Consider the following 23188-nt stretch of genomic DNA (forward strand, 5'->3'; position numbering starts at 1 on the left):
GGAAATCGTCGCCACCGCAGCTCCGCCGCCGGACCACCGTCCGCCGCCGCAGCTCCGCCGTCGCCGCCGGTGACCGACACCGGTGACTCGCCGGCGACTCGCCAACTCGGCCGAGTCGAGCCGGTGAGTCAACTCGGTTGACTCGGTTAACCGATTGGTTAGCCGGTTTAAATTGATTTCAATTCGGTTAGGTTAAACCGGTCGGTTAAAATCAATTGGAAATCGGTTAGGATAAACCGGATTAATTAATTTATTAATTAATTAATTAATTAATTAAATAATTGATCTTTGACCAGTGGGTTGACTTTTCCGTAAATACCCGTTTTAAACCGTTCGAAAGGCGTTCTGACTCGAAATTTCGATCTGATTTCAGATTTGGAGTCCATTTGAGCAGCTGGAGTTCATATATACCACTTCTCTTCATTGCTAAGGTGAGGGCTACTCCGTTAAATCCCGAGCTAGTTTAGTACTACCATTATGGAAAGTTTAGTTTCGAAACATGGATCCGTCTCTTTGAATCGAGTCTGTTTGAGAGTCTTGGTTGTTCGTTATTGATATTGATTGTTAAACCGGAAATATGATAATAGAGGATTCAACGGTTGATTGAAATGATTGCTGCTAAAAACTGTTAATTATATATATGTATATATGTTAGTCCATGTGTTGAGATTGCGGGGTGCATAGGTATCTGCACTAGGCCGCGGAATTTGCGGGGTACAGAGACGTTTGTACTAGGCCGTGTGATTGCGGGGGCACATGACGTCTGTGCTAGCTACGCCTTGTTTGAGAGATCGCGGGGTACGGAGATATCTGTACTAGGCCGTGTGTTTAGCGGGGTACAAAGACGTTTGTACTAGGCTGCATTGTTTGAGATTGCGGGGTGCAGAGATTTCTGCACTAGGCCGTGGATTTGCGGAGGGTACAGAGTGGACTACTGTACTTACGACGCTTGTAGAATTATATTTATAGATATATATCCTTATGAAGGAAATGCGGTATGATATCATCGCATTGGTTGTAGCATGTCTAGTCCTCTAGACATATGTTGATTGTTTTGTGTGGTGTAATCGACACCGTGTTTGTTTCATGCTAGAGCTAGGCCTACATTTTAGTAGTGCTATGAACTGAGTCAGTGGTTTGCGGATTAGCATCCCATACCTCACTGGGCGATTCCCCTGTCGCTCACCCCTCCTTCTTTCCCCCTTTCAGGTGAGACCGACGAGCAGAAGTGATTATACCGGACCGGTGCTTTTGGGCTTTTACTACTATTGGGCTTTTGGGCATCTATCTTTTTATCGCTTTTATCGTTATCGGGCCTCTAGGCCTTTGGGCTTTTATCGTTTATGTTATTTCGTATTTCGGACTCTCGGTTTATGTCGTACTTTATGTTTCAGATTTTATTTTATATTATGGAATTCAAGCGTGGATGTAGACTTTCAAATATTTATATATGGATATTTCAGATATTTGTACTTATCAAATTATTTTTACTATTTCGAAAGTGACGGGTGTCACATTTTGGTATCAGAGCTATTTACTTATCGTAACATTTTATTATGTAAATCGGGGTGTCACAGAATTACTCGGCGGCATTGATAAATATTGTCACCAATTAAGACACCATTAGTTTGAAATGTTTGATCTTAAAAAAAAAAACAAATGAGTTATTTTAAAAACATTAGACTTATGAAGTTCCTTAATTTAATATGTGGTTGCTAACTTATAAGAAATTCAAGAATGCCCTTTTTCAAAAAAAAAAGAACTTATAAGAAATTCAACCAAAGTTTTTGCTAGCAAGTAGGCAAATTGCGGTGAAAATTGTCACTAGTTGAAGATTAAAAGCATAAGTACATGTATATACATTTCATATACATTTTCACATGTTTATATGTACTGTAGAATAATATTAGCATCGACTGTAAAGTCTTAAAATGGATTCACATAAAACAACAGTAGCTAGAATCCATACTCATATTCTTGGGAGGAAAATAAACAAAAAAGGTAGCCAGGAATCACAATCTAGGAGATGTCTAAAGCCCTGGATTATTGTGGATACAATTATATATACCTGTTTAAACGTATGCGTATATAAATATAATGTAATAAACGACATTTCAAAGAAGACAAATGATAGATCCATACCATAGCATAGAAACTTGGAGATATATGAAATTAAAAATAAAGATATAATGGAGATATGATTAGACTTAAAGTATACATATGTCACTTAGTGGATGATAATGGCCTTCTTGTTTTTTCTCGGACTTGACCAATCCAATACATTTTCCGTCAAATTGATATCGACATTCCACAAATCAGAATTGGTCTATTTCTTTTGTCTTTTTAATCTTTCAACGACCTTACCCTTACTATTCAACATTTTGTTTTACTTTTTTGTCAATATAAATGCACTTGAAAGCGTTACAATATAAACAAGGGAAATTGCACCCAATAGACACACAAAAAAAAACAAAATTCACTGACTAACTAAAAACACATCCTCTTTGCTAATGTCTCTTCCTATCTCTCTCTACTTTCTCTCTAAAAATCTAATTTTACTTTTTTTTTGCTATTTAGCAAATAAGCCCTATAAACAACTACAAAAACAAGAATAACAGTAAGGATGACAATTCTCAGAGCATGATTAACTCACAAACTCCATTAGGTCTCTTAATGATTATTTTAGTAATTAAATGTTGATAAAAACTTTAGTGAAGAGACGCCTACAATTTGTGCTCCAATGCAAGTTTTTTATTTACGGGTCCTTAAAAAAAAATACTAAACATTGTTTTATTAAACATAAAATTTAATTATTATATAAAACATAATAAAAGATAACATTTAAAACATAGATTTTAAAATAAAAATATAAAAACAAAGATAAGTAAAATAAACGATAATAATTTGAAAGAAGCATTCGAGTTCAGTTGTTGTCTTCGTCACGCCCAAATTTATGACATACATGTTCAACCAAATCAGCTTTCAGTTGTTGATGTATTCGTGAAAAAGAAAGAACAACAATACAAGAGTTTATGAAACTTTAAAGAAAGAACAACAATACAAGAGTTTATGATTCTTTTGGTATGGACTTGAAACTTTAAAGAGAGAACAAGAACAAGAGATTATGAAACTTTAAAGAGAGAACAAGAGCAAGAGATTATGAAACTTTAAAGAGACAACAAGAGTATTGTGAAGTTATATAGAAACTTTGAAAATTTTGTTAACCTTCACAAATTTCTTTTTTTAAGGAATTGGATTGTGACTGATTAAACATTTTAAAGATTGATTTTGTAGTTTGGTCAATAATACTAGAACAGGGAATTCAAGATGATAATTCGATATTCTACAAACATTAAAGCAACAAAACTTTGACATAAAACAGCCAAGTGCAAACCAAGAACAATTAGAACAAGCACAACCCAAGTGAATAATATGATATTTAGAAACTTAAAAGCGTTGATCATCAAAATTTTGTTTCAACGTCCGAGAGATCCACGCCTTCTCGGTAAAGCTCAAAGTCATTAGCGCTCCATCTGCAGACCAAGTTGAGTTTGAAATAGCCAACTTGATTCCCAACGGACACTGCAACAAGTAATTATAATAACTAAAGCATAAGCAGATTTTTCATAACACAAACGTGATGAAGAAAGACATTTGGATTCTTATTTACCAAAATACGAGAAGATTTTGGCGAAAGAGGCTTTCCTTCTTCACAAACTACAAAGTCGGAGAGCACCTCCACCGTACCTACATAGTGATTCATCAAGATTACATTCAAAATAGTGTATTGAATGAGAGATGTAATCACAAACCGTTTCTACTGCAGTGCTTCTGGTTCTTGAAAAGTCAGAATTCTCATAAGCGTTAAATAAGCTGCAACGAAGAAGCTTTGTGAAAAGTTGTAACAAAGAGACATGATACAATTCAAGACAAGAGGGGGTTCAAGAGATAAGATACCTTTCGACTTCTTCCTTTGGCATATTCGTAATAAGAAGTCCAGCAACACCATGAAGCAGCTGAAACAACATTCCACAACATAAGTAACTGACAGTAAAAAGTTCAAGTAAGAAGCAGAGTACAAAACCTTGAAGGCTTTGAAGATACACGGACGGATTTCATCAGAAGCAGAACGACCTAGAGCAACCTGCATCACTTTGTTCGAACATAGGAAGAACCTAAACCAGTAGAAAACAAATTATAAATAAAAGACACAAAGAACAGAGACGAAGAAACATAGAAGAAGAAGCAGAGAAGAAGATAAATAGAACAGAGACGAAGGACACTTAACTGTGTGAAGAAGAAGAAAAACGTGAAATCTCCATGAAGAGGAGAAGATGATTGGCGGAGAAGACGATAGAAGGTAATTAATACTAGATTCCAATCTCAAAATCCCAATACAATTACACGATTCTACCTTTCGATTCACAAAACAGCCTTTTGTTTTTTTTTTTTTCCCGTCAAGGTTTTTTTTCTTTAATATTGCATAACAAAGAAACAAAAGCCCGAACCCAACAGAACTGGATCCGGGCCCAGCAATATTTTACAAACCAAAGCCCACAAACAGTCGGACATCCATTCAAACAGAAAACGGGCCTGCAGCCCACAACACTCAACTCGAAATCGGCGGCCCAGACTTCCCCTTTTGGCCGACGCGTCAAGGAGCCGGGACGCGTGTTGAAATCTCATCATCAGCACGCCACGCGTCAACCGATGCCTCAGCCTGACCGTCACCTACGCGAGAGACCGCCTGGGCACCGCCACCGACACCCTCGTTACGCCGGAGCTCGAAACCGGTGAGCCTCCAACGTAACCACTTTTCTTCAGGCGGAGAGCATCCTCGATCTCTTCGAGATCTCATCCGTCTTACGAGAGCCGCGACCCACAGCAACACATACATCACACGCTATACCCTACCACCACTTCTCACCACTAGAGGTTCGCTCCTCGAGCTATCGTCTCCGGATGAGAGTCAATCAGAGCTCGGGCAAAGCGAATCAGGGAGAGGATGACGAGAGAACAACAAGGATACGGACTGCTTTAACGGAAGGGAAAACCAAGAGGTTCCGGCGACGGCACGCGCGCCTACGCGCCGGCCGCTCACCGGAACAGCCTTTTGTTTTAATTGCCATTATTCTTTTTCTTTTAATCATAATTTGTCTTAAGACCCACCTAAAATACAAGGTTAAACTCTTAGAGCCCGAGTCATCAATAGCCACATAAAAAGACAAATAGCACGAACAAAATTTATAACCACAAGCAGAACCAGGGATAAAGGAAATTAAAAGGTAGGCCTATGCCAACACCCTTAATAGCCGAAGGAACCTTAGCCAAGACAACCCACAAACTAAGAAGATATGCATTGTTGTTTTAATAAATAAAATGAACAAGTTCAAGCTGTCCAAGAGGCTGCTAGGTAGTCTTTAAAAGTTTCTATTTGATGTCAAAAAAAATAAAATGAACAAGTTATATATTCACACCTAAAAGTTACTCAATTATCTATTTATATACGCATTTAGAGAAATTCGTGAAATGCCAAACTTATGGAAGGGGGGGGGGGGGACAATGGTTACGTTCCATCCATGCAACTACACGTGGAAAATGAAAAAGATATTCAAAAGATTCGTTCTTCATGGTTCATAAAAGTTATTAAAAGATAAAGTAACACTATCTAACCATTTTCCACAAAGTTGATTGAAACTGTCTATGAGTGCAACGCGAGGAAAAGAGAGTAATACCTAAACATAAGATCAAGTGGATGTTAATTATCATATAACATAATTAACTGAAATGAGCATTGTTTGTTTGGTACGAATGTTAAGATTTGAAATGGGCATTGGTCTATATATATGAATCTTCATTGTCAATGGTTTACACTTATAATACACATGAAACTTTGAAACATTTAGAGTTTGCAATAATCTTAATTCGTTTTCGAACACCCGTATTAATTTGTTCAAACGTTATGTACAGTAATATAGTTCTGTTGACACTGATCAAACGTATGATTCTCATGAACCATGATATCAAATTTTTTTAATAAAAGTTTCTGTGACTTAAAAATTAATATGCTTCATCGACAAATATACCTTACTAAAGTATAAACAATTCTTTATAACAGGTTCGCATATTTTTTTTTGTAGATTTCCATATATTTAGCTAAGCAAGTCATATAAATAAGAATATAATCTTCGCCGTGATTTTGTTTGAGTGATCTACAACAATTATTGAGTGATGAGGACATTTTCATGTTACACATATATGGATAAAGACTGGAAAAACACTAGAAAGAATACCTTACATTGCTACTAAACGGTCAAACTTGGCCCACCTTCATCCATAATTGTTCGTAGATGCATTCGAGATTGTAAAAAGCATACTAAAAAGTTGATGATAATTACTTTAAAGCGGTCTTTTCGTAAGATATTATAGTAGTGTCACAAATGTTATTGGCTTCGTGATTGAAGGTAGGCCTCATCAAATATAGTTTAAATCAAATATGTTACGCACTTGTATGATTTCTTAATACCATTATTTTTTATTACAAAAATAATTTAGCACTACTCAAATGTATATGCGTATGTACTAAATTTATGAATTGACAGAATCTGCACATATCACTCAAGAAATATCTTAGAAAATAATTTTCTTTTCCCCGTTTCCTTACGCTTCTAGAGAAAACAAAAACCTTAGTTTTATACTCCCTCCGTTTCATATTAAGTGTCGTTGTAGAAAAAAATTTTCATTACAAAATAAGTGTCGTTTTCTATTTTCAATCCAAATTTTATTAATTTTATGCAGTAATTTATTTTTCTATTGGTTGAAATATGGTTAGGTGTATAGGTAATTGTGTTTTTATATAGGAAATATACAAAATTAATTGTTTCTTTAATCTGTGTGCATGAAGTCAAAATAACACTTAATAAGAAACAATGGAGTAATATTTAATGTGCATATGGAGTTCGAACTTCATACGTAATTAAGAGTGTAGTAATTGTTCATCATTGAACAATAATGTATGTGAAAAAACTTTGGACGTTGAAAAACTTTTGTAGCTATTCGAGACTTGTATGTCCAGATTTTTTTTTGCAACCTGTGACTTGTTCTTATGAACAAATATTACTTCCATCTAATCTATTAAAACATGAGGAAAAAACAATAACCTTAAATTTTTTTTATAATTACACACCTATGCCACTGCCTTTAAACTCTGTAGTTTTATGTTAATATACCATATCAATTATTTTGCTTTTTATCAAATCGTATTTGATGTTTCCTAGCCCACAACTTTCAGCGGATTGGTTTGGAATAAAATCAAAAGTTTTGGGTACATCATGACCCAGATCCTAATGACAACTTATAGTATTCAAAATCAAACTGGGCTTAATGGTTGGTTGATTTACATCATAGCAACAAATCAAATAAACTTAGTGGTTAACAACTAAATGAGCCAATTATTAAGATACATGCAACAAATCAAATAAACTGTGTTTTTATTTAGGCCCATAATCATAATCTTGTTTTAGAAAACTGTTTTTTTACAAAGGGCTTTATATTTAGAAACTGTTCACTCTTTTATTTTTACATTCTTTTTATTTTTGAATGTTGTTTTTTTTTAACTTGGTTTCATTATTTTATTGGTTTTTCTATGTATTTGTTTTTAAAATCTCAATACAAAATTAGAATTTTATATTCGACTTTTAAACAAAATATTTATAATATAATTTAGAAGTTGATTGTTTATGGTTTTTGGAATAGTTTTTGGTTTTTGAAGAAACAAAAACCATTTTTCACCCAATTAAGTTTTTTGAAAAATAGTTTTCCTAAAATATAAGGAAACTAGTTTTTTAAATAACTGTCAATTTCTAAACAAAAAACAAAAACCAGTTTTTTCTAGTTTTGTTGCTTGAAACTTCTTTTACGTTTGTGTATTATTACAAATACAACTTACGTAAGTCATGATTTGGGTAATACCTAAGACACTTTACTATGATATGTATAATACGTAAGACACTTTACTAAGGCATTCTTAATTGCTCACTCCTATAAATTTTTCAGACTTATCAAAAAAATAAATTTAATTATTTGAAGTTAGTCATTACAAAAAATATATTTTGTTGATAATTTATATTGGTTTTGCTGTTTTTATTTAATATTTTTAACACCTCGAATTTTATTTAAAATATGTTATTAAATAAGTTTATGTGTGTTTTGATGTTTGTATTTTATATTTTATTTTCAGACATTTTATTTTTATAAAAAATATTTTAAAAGCAAAAACCAAAAACTAAAAAACCAAAATCTAAAACAACCATTCATAACTTTCAAAAAACTAAAATCTACTGCAAAATCGAAAACCAAAAACTATAAACCAAAATATAAAAACCAAAAACTAAAAACTAGAAGCCAAAAACTAAAAAGTAACAAAACAATTATCACCTTAATAAAACCAGCAAGTACTTAAGTCTCTAATACTTTTTTTTACCAAATAAACTAAATAAAAACACAATAAAAGAAAACCACAATCTCATAGTTTATACATTAAGGCTAATAACATTGACAAGACACACCAATGTCAAACATAAAAACATGTGAAACTATAACATAATGAGTATAAAAACACTTGATTACTAAGAACAAACACCCGCGGATCAAAAGCTGGTTTTGATTTTATACAAAAGGCAGTAGGATTGAACGGGATATAAATTCTTAGCTTATATTGGGCCCTTACTATTTAGGCCACTATTGGGGTCCCATTTTATTAATCCATTAAAATATCAATAATGGGCTGTGAAGGTCTAATCGTAAGTGTCGTATTATGTTTGTCAATATTGCTGTCACAACGAGGCTGTTTAACAAAATTTAAATGGCAAAGCTTAAATTAAGGTCAAAGCTGAACTTAATAAAATCATTGTTTTTTTTTTTGAATTTTTTTTATTATCTCTGTTGCCGGTAATCAAATCCGGGTCTCTCGGGTGAAAGCCGAGTACCCTTACCAGCTAGACTACAACGGAATAGATAAAATCATTGTTATCAGCTTAAAACGAAACGATATAATCAAAACCTCACAAGATTGATTTTGGTGTGGTGATCATTTGCTCGGAGAAACAATATGAGTCTTGGTGAAACCAAAGCAGATCTTGGAAAAGCCAAGCTTTATGATGAGTTCTGACCTTTCAAATTTGGCAGCTGGTTGGATGATACCATTTGACTTGTTAATCATTATACAGAAAAACAGATTTCAAGAGCTTTTAATTACAAGAAAAATGTTTTTTATTGTACTTTGATAAACTTTTATGTGTTTCTTTATGATCCAACCAAATCACATAACAATCGATTAAAAATTCACATAGTTTAAAACATTGCCAAAAATATATTCACAAATAATGCAACACGGAAAAAGATTTAAGAGAAAAATCATATTGAATCAAAGCCATAAAGCCCCAGCTTGTCTGAGAGTAGGCACTAAATCACCATTAATATGAGCAGCCATCAGATTCTCCAATCCTCCAAACAACTTTCCTCCAATGAACATGACTGGTAAGTTCTCTTTATTAATCACAGTTTTACCCAAATCACTTATGATTATATCGTTATTGTCTTCTTCGCCAATCTCAACTACTAATGGGTTCACGCCGTGTGTCAGTAGCAACCTTTTCACCACATGTCCCATACAACAACCCCTCCTCGCAAACACCACCACAGCATTCTCCATCACCAAAACGTTATAGCTTGATTTCTTAGTGCTTGAAGATGATGGTTTTTGTGGTGATGGTGATGATGTTAGCCATGATAATGATGATGATGGTTTATCTTCATTCTTTGGACGGAAAATGCTATTGGCCGGTGTGGTCTTCGTCCATGATGACTCGTATGGTCTTATTGCTTTCTGCATAATTGATTTAGAGAGAGAAGAGAGACGAGAGAGAGAGAGAGAGAGAGAGAGTCTTGTTTAGTTGTGATGGATTGGTAAGAGATTAGATTAAAGAATTTATATAGAGAATTCTAGAGAGCATTTCGTTTTGAGGTCAACGTAAACATTTCTAAATAGTATTCTCATTAATATCCGAAGCAACGTCACCGTATCTAAATTACATATCCATTACTGTACTTGTGATTATTCATTAATGTTGAGTGTTAATCAACTTAGGAGTGAAAGACAAGTTTTAAACTCATTGTCGGAATTCAAGTGCGACAACTCAATATTTTAAAGTATAATTATCATTATCTTATAAAGTAATAATTTAGAGAATCAATGACTTGCACGATATAGTTTATTTCAAATAATAATTGATGACGCCGACATAGTAAATGGCTGACGACAAGGCTGATGTCAACCGATTTCTTTAGTTGTTTTCGACTTATGTCACAATTACAATTGTCTTCGTATGGTTACGCCAATGGATAAATGCAAATCATTGAATGGACCATTAGATTTTAAGATCATCTCTATTACGTCATGACGATGACTTATTTTCTTCAACATTAAAAGAAAAATTAAACAATTCGTATATTATATATTCTAGTTGAAATTTGAAAGAAATTATTAAACCTACGTAGAATAAGTAAAAATTGATTTTCTGCATCAAAAAAAGATATATATGGTGACAGTATAGGCACATAATATAGATACCATTTCATCGAAATACCTTAACAACTAAACTTCATTTTGAAGCCTTTGATAGGATTAGTTAACCTTGCATACAATCTGTTGATCGGAAAAAAACATTGCACGAACGTCACGAGCTCCACAAAAGCCTTGTTGATGACGTGGTAATTTGTGGAAAAATCTAAACAACCCACACCCCGTCCACACCCCCTTTCGTCAAAAGGAAACAGCTGAGAAGAACGAGAGAAAATGACAGAAGATGGACCCTCACCGTGAGAAAATTACACGACATTTCCCTTTAACTTTACAAAACAACTAGCCGTGCCTCTTTAGTTTATACTACAACGCGTGTAATTTTGAATCACTTTTACTCAAACAATACAATACGGTCCATCTAATTTGTTTCCTCACGAAGTTAATTGGATAATACATGACATCATTAAGAAGAAGCAGCGGTCGGTTATTATATACGAAGACATCAAATAAGAGTTTTACTTAGTCAAATTTTTTAAATAAATTGTTTTCCATTTGACGTCATCTGACTTTGCCGGGGTATCGTCACCCCCATAAAACTCCACACCGGTAAAAAAGAAAAAAAAAAGACGTCTGTATCATGGTGGCGCCGGCATGGTGTCACCAAATATAAAGGGACCCATATTGCTATGCTCATACGAATCTTATAATACGTATGCGCTAAGATTATTTTTTCGACGATATAAATTTCTCTACAGGTAGATAACGCTGGCAACTAGTTGAGAACAGAAATTTTGAATAGCAAAGTTATAAGATTTTAAATATCGCAAGTAATATTAGGATCATAAATAAAAACGTATCTGATGTACATACACATAGAGAGAGAAGAAGGCAACAATTAAAAAAAGAGAGAGAAAAGAGATCTGAGATCGAATCCGGCGTACGGCCGGCGCGTGAGCGTCCGTGTCGGCGTCGGATCCTTTCTCCTACCGTCAAAGAGGTTTCTTTTTGCTTCTTCTTCGTCGCTTATCACCGAACGCCTTGTCGGAGCTCTGGATTGGAGCCATCCTCCAAAGGTGGTTCCCGCTTGGAGGGAAGACGCGCTCGCGTGGAGGCCCATGGCGTGAGAAGATAGGCTTGCATGTTCAAGTGGTGATTCCGGGAGATGGAGGCTATCACAGATCCGTCGACGCCGGCTTTTCTCCGGGAGGTGGAGGCTTCCTCAGCTTCGCCGTCGCCGGTTCAAGTTCCCGGGAAGGGGAAGTATTCTCTGCTCCGTCTTCGCCGGTTTTAGCTCCGGAGGGTAGAGGCTCACATAGCTCTACGATGTCGGTTTTGATTCCGGAGGGTAGAGGCTCACATAGCTCTACGCTGTCGGTTTTGGTTCCGGAGGGTAGAGGCCCACATAGCTCTACGCTGTCGGTTTTGGTTCCGGAGGGTAGAGGCCCACATAGCTCTACGCTGTCGGTTTTGGTTCCGGAGGGTAGAGGCCCACATAGCTCTACGCTGTCGGTTTTGGTTCCGGAGGGTAGAGGCCCACATAGCTCTACGCTGTCGGTTTTGGTTCCGGAGGGTAGAGGCCTAAGAGAAGGAAAACTGAGGTCTTGAGTCTCGGGCTTAACATGCCCAATAAGCGACGTGTGATGATTGGGATGAGCTCTCGGTTAGTCCGATGACGCTCTCTGTGACAAGTTCGAAGGTGGTGAGCCGTTCGGCAGAACCGCCGGGATGAGACAAGAAGAAGATAAGCCGACACGTGCCGCTGGATCTGGACAGTGTCGGTGATGGGCCTTTCGGTTTTAAGCCCGTTTTTCTAGTTTGTTGTTGGTTTAGCTAATCAGGTCGTGGGCCTTTTTATTTTGTAAGGATATTGGGCTGGGCCCGTCTTTATTTAATAAACAAAAACTTGATGGAAAAAAAAAAAAAAAAAAAAAACGTATCTAACCATAAGAATATGTTTGTTATTATTATTATTTTTTAAATCCAACCCAACAATTTTCCCGGAAAGCACAAGAAAATATAAACAATCAGTTCTCCACTGAACATGACGACCAAAGCTAATCCAAGTTTCAATGTCTCGACTTACAATAAGCAGTTCCAGGATCGATCACGATAATGGACAAAATAGTCATTTTGAGAGAAACGGCTGGAACTTACTATATAGTTCCTTGTTTTCACTTCTTAGAGCTAGGCTCCAAGTTCATCGCTTGAAGGTTAAGCAACAGATCGTTGGAGCTCAGGTACACCTTGTTAGCTGATTGTGCAATGGTCTGAGCAATCTCTCTCGCAGCTTCGATCTTTCTCAGAGTTATGAATGCCTGATTGTTCGCAATAGCTTGTCCGATTAGTTGAGCACTTTTAGCTTCTCCCTGCACAATGAATCACAACACACACACACACACCAAATGCTTTTAGCAGAGACACCCCAAGGACCTATAATCTCTGTCATTAGATTCCAATTAAAGATCAAATATCATTTACCTCCGCACGGATAACAGCACTTCTCTTGTCTTGCTCGGCTTTCTCCACAATGAACTTAGCACGTTCAGCTTCCTGAGCAGCGACTTGCTTTGCCTCGATTGCAGCTGTGAACTCTTTGCCAAATGTGAGAGTCGTGATGGAGACATCATCAAGAGCAATGTCGAAGTTCGAAGCTCTCTCCGTCAGAATCTTGCGTATCTCTCTGCTCACAGCCTAGAGGCGAGTTAAAAAATAAAGTCAACCATTATGAACAAAACAAAATTGTATTAAGAAGAATGTCGAGTTACATACTTCTCTCTGAGTGATCAGCTGGCTTGCATTGTACTGAGCCACCACAGCCTTCAGTGTTTCATGGATGATGGAAGGGAGCACCCTTTCACTGTAATTCTCGCCTAGGGTTCGGTAAATATGAGGCAGACGGTCACCCATGGGACGTGTGAGAACCCTGAGTCCAATTTTGATCTGTGCAACAACAAACAATAAGTTATTTTCTGTTCCAGCTCAAATAATATAACAAATACACAAAAAAAATAAAGATAAACAGCACACCGTCTGAAGATCATGACTACCGGTACTGCTCTCAACAAGATAGGGTCGTGCACGGACGTCATAGATGATTGGCCTCTCAAACCATGGCAACATAAAGTGCGTACCTTCCGGGGAGACCTTATTAAAAAAAAAAAAAAAAAAATACAAGAGTGAATTTCACACTTATCAAAAATAAGTACAGTTAAACATCTATAAATTAATAATGTTAGAACTACACCAAAACTATAATTTTTTTATTAATTTATAGAGATATTAATTTATCGATATACTAATTGAACCAAAAACTCAAAAATTATATTATTTTATAGAAATTTTTAGTATATATTAATTTATAGAGTATTAGTTTAAAGAGGCTATACGGTATTCGGATACAAACAAAAAATAAAATAAAATAACTATCCTTAGTTGTGAGGAATAATAATAATACAAAACCTTTTCCTTGATACCAGTTAAACGGTTGAACATGACAGCACGATGCCCACCCTCGACATTGTAGAGGCTGTTAGTGATGGCGTAGACGCCGAGGCCACCGATAACGCTGACCTTGAGAAGCGCGGAGAGAGCAGGAGATCCAGGGATGTTCGGCACTTTGTTGAAACTCATTTTCTTTTAAGATCTACAACAAACAATCAACACGGCACTGAGATCAAACAATCAACATTATAAAATCGATTAGTTTCAGCAGATAATCCAAAATCGATCGAGCCTTTGACCATTATCAAATAGACTTAGTAACTATACAGATCCATGAACATTCTAACTCTAAATCAGGCACATCGTAGACTTTATCGGCATACCAATAAACACGGTGAAGAATTGGAGATACGAACGGAGGAACCAGAGAGAGATAAAGGTACCTTAGCTCAGCTCTTAATCACCGGCGAGGCTAGGGTTTAGGAAGGATCACGATCGGAGATAGTCGGCGAAGCTTAGGGTTTTGGAATCGAGAATTAAAACACCTGTTATTCACACTATCTACGTGTATATTTGGGTCGAATTGAGAGGCCCATTGGTAAATATATACTTCATTCGGCCCATTATGTGAGTTTGCCTTTTCTTTTTGCTACGTGTGTGTGTGTGTTTACTAAAAGATATGCTTCATTAGGCCATTATGTCACTTCATTAGGTCTAAAGAGTACGAGAAAACAGTCACTACATTAAGAAAATGATTAATGGAAGATTATCAGGGCGTGGTTCTTAACGGAATATAAAAAACTGTCTCTTAACTTTTAACTAAAAAAATTAAAAACTGACTCTTAATAACTTTTTTAGTTAAAAGTTAAGAGACGGTTTATTATATTCCGCTAAGAACCACATCCTAATAATTCCCCCGTTAATCATGCTATAAAGATGTCATGACAATTGGTTAAAACAACTCTTGCTGACAATAAAACAACTCTTTGAACTCATTTCCTGTCTTTATTCAATACTAATCTCTAAGCACGTCAAAATATTAGATAATAGCATACAAACCAACAAAGAGTTATATGGTCCATGTCTAGTAATCGCATGTGATTGCTATTATTTCGGATCTGAGGGACCAATAAAAGAATCAAAATCATATTCTATCCATTTTTTAAATAATACAACGATAAATCAATTATTGTATTTTATTAGCTACCAAGTGGCTTAGTAATCTATCAGTATAGCAAGCCCACCGTTCTTTGCTCCGACTTTCACGTAGAGTTGAGATTATTGGTATAAATTCAGATTAGTAGTAACTTGTATTTAAACAAGAAAATATCTAACTTAGACATTACATGTGAACCAAGTTTTCTTCTTCAATATACCGAATTTATGTATAATCAAGTTAACTTAGACATTATACATTAGACATTAGACATTAGGACATTACTAATGACAACCATAGCTAGACTAATGTTAGATGTAGTAAATTAATAATCTCTCATTTCATTTCACGGAATTTAATGAACAAATTTCATAATCCAAACCGGGTGGAATAATCAGAAACAAATACAAGGCAACGAACACAATATAATTCAGAAGAGAAACTTCAAACACAAGACAACAAGTCCAAAACCAAACCCTAGTCCAGCTCTCCTCTCACCAGATGCTGACTTATCTGCCGGCGCTGCAGCCTTTTTAGTTGAGTTAGACTTGGTGTCATCATCGGAAACCCCAGTGGTCGGAGATTTCGGGGCAGGAGCGATCGGGGAAAGCTTGTGCTCTCCGAACATCTCACCAGGCAACAAAACCATGTCCACAACATATACCGCGAGGGGACGTTGTGTTCTCAACGCATTGCTGACACGTGTCTCCACGTAACCCGTTGAGACATTGACTTGGTTAGCTTCACCGGTGAAGTTAAGACCGTAAACACCGTTGTCTCGGCCAGAAGCTTGAGTCCTAACCGGGTTACTTACTGAGAGGAGATCGTCCAAAGTGTAGAATTTAGGGCTGACGTGGTAGAGAATGAGTTTGACCTGTTCGTCTGCGCTCAACTTGTTTAGAGTGCCGGCCTTGAGGTTTTGGAAAGCATTGTCCGTTGGCGCGAACACGGTCATGCCTTCGGATGAACTGTTGACTTGAGTGTTCACTTGTTCCCCAACTTGAGTGATTTTCAAAAGATGGATGAAGGTAGTGAATTGACCGCCTTTTTCGAGGATTGCCGTGAGGTTGATAGGACCAGCAGGGCCTGGAGCGGGTGCTGCCGGCTGAGCTGATGTCTCAGTCGAGAGAATCACGGCGGCGATGAGGAGGAGAGGAGCTAGAGTTAGACGTGTGATAGCCATTACTAGTTTGTTTACTTAATCTCTGAAGAGTGATTGGTAAAGCGAGATAGGAAGGGGATGGTTTATATGGAAGTATAATGTATGGAGGAGTGATGAGTTGTGACTTTGTTGGAATGAGATGGCCAAGTCAATACAAAATGTTAAAGACAAAATAATGTTTCATAGAGATCGTATTATTAATAGTATATGTACATATATAGCCGTTAAGATCCATTTATATGATTCTCAAAAAAAACATTTGAGAACTCTATTATAAATACAATATGAGGTGGTGCATCCGTGGATAGAGCCCACATCACATGTAATGGGATCAAGTGAATAATTCAAATCTACATACAGTTTATATATGAGATATTGAGATAAGGTTACACAAAACTACTTACGGTGGGTGTAAATCAAGATACGAATTTGAGGGGAACAAAAGAAATGAAAGATCCATAGTAAACGTAAAATTTTCTACCAATTGATAGCTCATAAAAAAGTCCTCCTTTTTTATATCATTTTAGAAGTTCCACAAGCTATAATATATACAACCTCTGAGGTTTTTACAAAAATCTTTTGTTACTAGTGAATTTTGACTAGAAGGAATGAATGGAGCAATAACATAAAATATAATTTTTTTGAAGACATTATTTTGTTAAAATTAACATAATGCACTGTATAAATATGCGTGTACATACACATAATGTACATTGATAGGTATAGATGCGTAGACATGTTCATATGTAGAAAGAATATATGTGTGTGTGGTCTGTAAAAAAGAACAAAATGAGTGGACAAACTGACTAATTGACAGCTGGGAAGCACAAGGTGGCATGTGGAAGAGTGGAAGAAGACCCATATATACAATTATACAAAGTGCATACAGTTTGTGTGAACTAGCACAAGGTGACTCATCACTTGCAATTATACAAAGTGCATACAGTTTTTATTCGATATGAAACAGGCAAACAGCACGCAGTTGGACAAAGTTTGTTCCACCCAGAGTTGTATTGGGCCTTGATAGTGGGTTTAGTTACGTTAGACAGTAGTCTGCGTGGAATGCTTATAATGGAATGATTTATAAATGTGGCCCAGATATCACCATCTCTAAATGGAAAAACGAGTTCCCCCTACTAAAGCAGAAGAAGACAGAAGAAGTTTTTAGAAAGTGGTGGCACCTGAGCAGCATGCAGCCCATACACTCGTCACGTCGGTTCGTCGCGTCCGCCACATCATCACGTGGCTCTCACGTGTTTTACTAGATTACACTAAAAATGTTATGACATCGAAGCTGATGTGTAAGAACATGCACTTTGATGAGCCATGCAACTTGAAATGTGTCTAGTGTTTACTCTCTCCATTCATAACTCATAAGCTCACCTAATTCTCATTTTCACTCGTAGTAATTATTTCATATTTCTCCATCCACGATAAATGGTTTCAAACGAGAGCATACATAATTTGAATAGTCATATTTTATAATTTTTCATTGTAAAACATTACGTAGGCTGTAACTCGATGTTAATAAAAAAAAGGGGAATTACAAAAATGATAATTTGTGGAATCCAATGAAATGGAATTAATATTCTATTTGTTCTAGAACTTTTTTTACGGGAATGTTTTTTTTTAAATGTTGTTATTTTTTTAGAATGGCAAAGAATAATGTAGAATCACTACAAAAAAATAGTTATATTGTGACCAAATTATTTGTCACAATAAAACACACACTACAAAAAATAGTTATATTGTGACCAAATTATTTGTCACAATAAAACACAATTCGTCACAATAAAAATATTGTGACATATTTGTGACAATTTCATAGTGGTTACAATACCGTCGTCACAAATTTTGTTGGTAACAAAAACCGTTACAATATTATGACCATTACATATAGTAACTATTCCGTCACAAATAGCAACCATATATAAAAGTAATAAAAATGTTACAATTACCAACTACAATTAACATAACAAATTTGTCACATTTTGTGACTATCACAACGTGCTAATTTCGTCTCTGATTACCACTGAAATAGAGTCTCTAACCGTCACAAACTAATAGTAAAGAATCATCACTAATCCATCTTCATTTGCGACTCTTTTAATTGCTTTAATTTTGTAATACTTTATAACTAATATATCACAGATTCAAATTAAATTTGTTATACCCCATCGATAAACTTTGGACTTAATTAGTTAACAATTTTTCATCACGATAAATTCAGAATTCACTAAAATATTGCTTTATTTTTATAGTTAAGATTTGTAATAATAGTGAAAGAATACAAAAGTAACTAGTATTTGAAACTAAATTAGTATAAACAACTTTAAAAGAATATTATAATATCGACAAAAAATTATAATATATGCTACTACATTCAGCTTCCGGTAATGGGCTGCAGTCGAGAGAAAACAGTTAGGGTTTCCTGAATTTTTATCTTCGGTTGATTCTTGCACAGGAATCGAAAGTTATGGCGGCTAAGGCATACAAACTCTTGCAATGACACAACTCCATGATGTGTTCTCGCTTGGTGTCCATCTCAAAACAATGGTTTTCTAACCAATGCCTCAAATATTCTCTGCCTCTGTCTGACCTCCAGCTGATTGCCCAGTTCTTTCAAGATCGATCTCTTCCTCTCCTTATTAAAACCCAACGGCGAGACACACATACCACCACAAAACCAGAAACGAGGGTGCTCAACATCGGAAACGCACATCTCTCACTTTTTTTCTATCTCTCATTCCCTCTAAGGTGGTGGCTGCGGCTATTCTCTTGAAAGATATATATATATATATATTTATATATGCACACACCGACACACGTATCCTCATTATTGATTAGGGTTATAGGTTAATGGGCTGTAATTAGTTTTGAGTTCGGCTTAATGGATCGATCATACATAGCATCATTTATTTTCAATATGTTTCAGCTTTGAAGATATTACTAGATTTTGACCCGCGCTTAGAAAGCGCGGGTTTGTTTGTTTTTCATTTATTAATCGAAAACTGATTTACAAATTACCATTATTTTTCATTTCGAACCATAACAATTGAGTTTTTAGGTTTTTATCATTTATTTTTTTTCTCTTCAAAATATGGTATTTGTTCGAAATATGGTAGCTGTTCTATAATAATGTTTGAGTTTTAAAATTTGTTTTCATATCTGACCTAGATTCATGTTTGAACCTATAGACCCGATACATTGTATATAATCCTGTTCGGATTTAATGAAAAATTTGTTAATTAAAAATCCGATATAACCCGGTAAAAACCTAAAAACTCACTATTAACCCGCGATCTGATACTATTGATCCGATAACAAAATATCTTATAGTACTTTTTTAAAAAATTGATTAAATTACTCATATATTTATTAATATTACATAAATTAGTGATTCCTTAGAATTTGATAAAATTTTATCATGTTATCTAAATAAAAAATGATAATATAAAATAACTTATTGATATGACAATATTAGTTTATTTTCGTTATTAATAACCTATTATAAGTTTGTGTTTGTATTTTAGATTTAAAAATTTATTTTAAGATAGTTTTTAAAATATTCTTGAACACTCGTAATTGCCATATTAATATTATGTATAAAATGACATTATACACTGAAAAATGATATTCAAATATGTATATGATATATGGTGTAGGATATACGATTTTGGTTTGTATTGAAAATATGTATAATATTCAAATGATCTATTTTGAATATTGATACGTATATTTAAGAAAATAATATTTTCATGTTTCTTAATTCATTTATTGTTCATAATATATTTATACTTATATTAAATTTAAAATTAATATATATTTTAAATATATATATAGGCCTATTATTTATAGATCCATTTAGGTGTATCAGTAGGTCCAAAACCAAAAAACTTAAATGCCATTAATGAATTTTATTAATTCTTTGTAAAAATAAGGGTATTTTTGAGAAAACTGCAATTTTCATTAAGGATATAATTAGAGAATGATCCTCTTTTAATGGTATTGATTATAAGTTTGTGTTTGTATTTTAGATTTAAAAATTTATTTTAAGATAGTTTTTAAAATATTCTTGAACACTCGTAATTGCCATATTAATATTATGTATAAAATGACATTATACACTGAAAAATGATATTCAAATATGTATATGATATATGGTGTAGGATATACGATTTTGGTTTGTATTGAAAATATGTATAATATTCAAATGATCTATTTTGAATATTGATACGTATATTTAAGAAAATAATATTTTCATGTTTCTTAATTCATTTATTGTTCATAATATATTTATACTTATATTAAATTTAAAATTAATATATATTTTAAATATATATATAGGCCTATTATTTATAGATCCATTTAGGTGTATCTGTAGGAATACTGCGACGAAAAAGCTACTCATTTCTGACAAAAAACTTAAGTCACAATAACGTACTTAAAAAGTAACAAATTTGTGACAAATAATTTTTGCATCAAAATTTCGTCACAATAAGATCATTTTCTTGTAGTGAATGAGATAGAATATTTCATTCTTTTTTTTCATTGCAACTGGTAAAATTTTGGTGGAATGAAAATGAATTAAGCATTTAGAAAGTTTATATTCTAAAAAAATTACATCCGTAATGATTAATCACCTGATAGGAATAACCGTAATAATTTCTAAGTATAACATAACATACTAAATCACAACAACTTACGGGAATTACATACTTTATAGAGTAGAAATGTGCGTGTGTATGTTTCTATAAAAGCTAATTTGCCAAAGTGTTATGATGTTCTACTCGGAAAACAAGCTTAATTAATGTACAAACTAGACAACATAATGCATGTTGAGTGTCATTCCCATTAGCAATACCTATTTCATTAATTCGATCGTCTTAAACCTAAACCTTACCAAAACTCAACTCTTAAAGATCTTGATCCGGTTTCATTTTCTTGTATACCACGAAAAATCATATATAAATTTAACCAAGACCTCACTGAAAGCAAACAGAAAATACCTTTTCTTGCAAAATTCAATTAATATTTCGTTAAAAGCAAAATATAAACGGAGACGGTAAGAACATGATTAACCCGAGGTTCTTAAGATGGAGTTCTTAGCGGAAGTTAAGAAACTGTTTTTTAACTTTTAATTAAAAAAGGTAAAAACCGGTTTTTAAATAAAGATTTTAAAAACCGGTTCTTAGTTTTTTTAGTTAAAAATTAAGAAACAGTTTCTTAACTTCCGATAAGAACTTCCTCTAAGAACCTCGGGTTAATCATGGTCTAACAATTGTCACACCAACTAATATTATCAAATTATTTTAGCCGAAACCGTTTAATACTTTTAAACCTCGTTGATTCTTATATTTCTAACAGAATTAGGAAAAATAAAGGCTATTATGGTGTCAAAGGCACGCTGCACAACAAAAATCTCCTATAAATACCGAAACTCCATGCAGGCAAAAGTAGAAGCTTAACTCACGATTAAAGTAAAAAAAAAAGATGGGTCCAACCTCTCTTCTCTCCTTCTTTTTCACATTTTTGACCCTCTTCCATGGCTTCACTGCTCAGCAGTGGCCCAACGAGTGCCAGCTCGACCAACTCAATGCACTCGAGCCGAGTCAGATCATCAAGAGTGAGGGTGGTCGCATTGAGGTCTGGGACCACCATGCACCTCAGCTCCGTTGCTCTGGCTTCGCCTTTGAGCGTTTCGTCATTGAGCCTCAGGGTCTTTACTTGCCCACTTTCTTGAACGCCGGCAAACTCACGTTCGTCGTTCACGGTGCGTTTCCGTTAACTAACATATCGTCGATCCATATATTTAATTATAGTGTGTTACCAGAATTTCTGTATGTTTTTTTATTCATATAATTTTCTATTTCATGAATAATAGTAACCTACAAAATCAAATATACAAATCTATAAGGGTAATAAAATGTGTGTGTATATATTTAATTTTACTATATAAATAATAGTCAACATAAAACTGGTTTGATTATTAGAATAAGTTTGAGGTTAGTTGTGTAAACTTTAGGTTTGTTCTTCTGATGTTTTTAAGTTAAGACTATACGTACGGTAACCAAATGAAAAGTTATTCTCCGGTTCAGATCGGTTTATTTTTGTTTCATTTGGATTGAGCATTCTAATTTCCTTTTTTTTTAATGTTTTGAATAATATTTTTTCCTGTTATAATGAAATAGGACATGCTCTAATGGGAAAAGTGACTCCTGGATGCGCCGAGACATTCATGGACTCTCCTGTATTTGGACAAGGACAGGGCCAGGAACAAGGTCAGGGACAGGGTCAGGGTCAAGGCCAGGGTTTCCGTGACATGCACCAGAAAGTAGAGCACCTACGGTGCGGTGACACCATAGCGACACCACCTGGTGTAGCTCAATGGTTCTACAACAATGGAAATGAGCCTCTCATTCTTGTTGCAGCCGCTGACATCGCAAATAACCTGAACCAGCTTGACCGCAACCTCAGAGTAAGTCTAACAACAACAAAAGAAACACGAAAACGATTTTTTTCCTTAAGAGTGAACATTTTTCGGTTTGTGGTTGGAATAGTTCTTTTTCTTATCGAGAATAAAACTTTTTTTTTTTTGGTTAGCCCTCAACTACTTTTTATAGAAAACAAAGTATTAACATGATAGTTAGTATTAACTTCTAAGAAGATATTGTTTAAACAATTTATAGGACTCGAACATTTATATATCTGCTCGTTGTTCTTAGTTTATATTATTGTATATAATCGATTTAAAAATTGATAAACTCAAATGATTCACATATATTAGCTTTAAATCGACTTTTAATTTACCACCCCCCCCCCCAAAAATTAACCGAAAAATTAATAA

At 34.7% G+C, this 23188-nt stretch overlaps 4 protein-coding genes, 1 long non-coding RNA gene and 1 pseudogene across 7 annotated transcripts in view; 2 read left to right on the forward strand and 4 right to left on the reverse strand.

Moving 5' to 3' along the window:
* Positions 1-138: 138 nt before the first annotated feature.
* LOC106293624 lies at positions 139-1415 on the forward strand. The gene is made up of 2 exons (XR_001260567.1): positions 139-431; positions 1210-1415. It is a non-coding gene; the product is annotated as an uncharacterized LOC106293624 (long non-coding RNA).
* A 1951-nt stretch (positions 1416-3366) lies between these two features.
* On the reverse strand, positions 3367-4897 carry LOC106344226 (annotated as a pseudogene).
* A 4416-nt stretch (positions 4898-9313) lies between these two features.
* Positions 9314-9969, reverse strand: LOC106293052 (monothiol glutaredoxin-S13). The gene has a single exon (XM_013728723.1). It carries the CDS (start codon positions 9890-9892, stop codon positions 9425-9427), a length of 468 nt encoding a protein of 155 aa, XP_013584177.1. The 5' UTR covers positions 9893-9969; the 3' UTR covers positions 9314-9424.
* A 2557-nt stretch (positions 9970-12526) lies between these two features.
* Positions 12527-14573, reverse strand: LOC106343611 (prohibitin-2, mitochondrial-like). Of its 3 annotated transcripts, none has more exons than XM_013782874.1 (6): positions 14467-14573; positions 14042-14225; positions 13610-13726; positions 13352-13522; positions 13061-13273; positions 12527-12948 (listed from the first exon to the last, which is right to left on the reverse strand). In XM_013782874.1, exons 2-6 carry the CDS (start codon positions 14210-14212, stop codon positions 12754-12756), a joined length of 867 nt encoding a protein of 288 aa, XP_013638328.1. In that variant the 5' UTR covers positions 14213-14225; positions 14467-14573; the 3' UTR covers positions 12527-12753. The 3 variants fall into 3 exon arrangements, with proteins under 3 accessions (XP_013638328.1, XP_013638329.1, XP_013638330.1); XM_013782875.1 differs by having other exon boundaries at positions 14407-14561; XM_013782876.1 differs by having other exon boundaries at positions 14042-14228; positions 14467-14541.
* A 924-nt stretch (positions 14574-15497) lies between these two features.
* LOC106343564 (fasciclin-like arabinogalactan protein 9) lies at positions 15498-16538 on the reverse strand. The gene has a single exon (XM_013782812.1). The coding sequence runs from the start codon at positions 16360-16362 to the stop codon at positions 15610-15612; it is 753 nt and encodes a 250-aa protein (XP_013638266.1). The 5' UTR covers positions 16363-16538; the 3' UTR covers positions 15498-15609.
* Positions 16539-21834: 5296 nt separating this feature from the next.
* The window catches only part of LOC106294611 (cruciferin CRU4), a 2408-nt gene continuing 1054 nt past the window's right edge, over positions 21835-23188 (forward strand). The window contains exons 1-2 of the mRNA XM_013730214.1: positions 21835-22114; positions 22533-22819. Coding sequence (XP_013585668.1) covers positions 21835-22114; positions 22533-22819 — 567 coding nt within the window. The remainder of the gene's footprint in view (positions 22115-22532; positions 22820-23188) is intronic.

Source organism: Brassica oleracea, chromosome C5 (genome assembly GCF_000695525.1).
Source record: "Brassica oleracea var. oleracea cultivar TO1000 chromosome C5, BOL, whole genome shotgun sequence".
NCBI classification, from domain to species: domain Eukaryota; kingdom Viridiplantae; phylum Streptophyta; class Magnoliopsida; order Brassicales; family Brassicaceae; genus Brassica; species Brassica oleracea.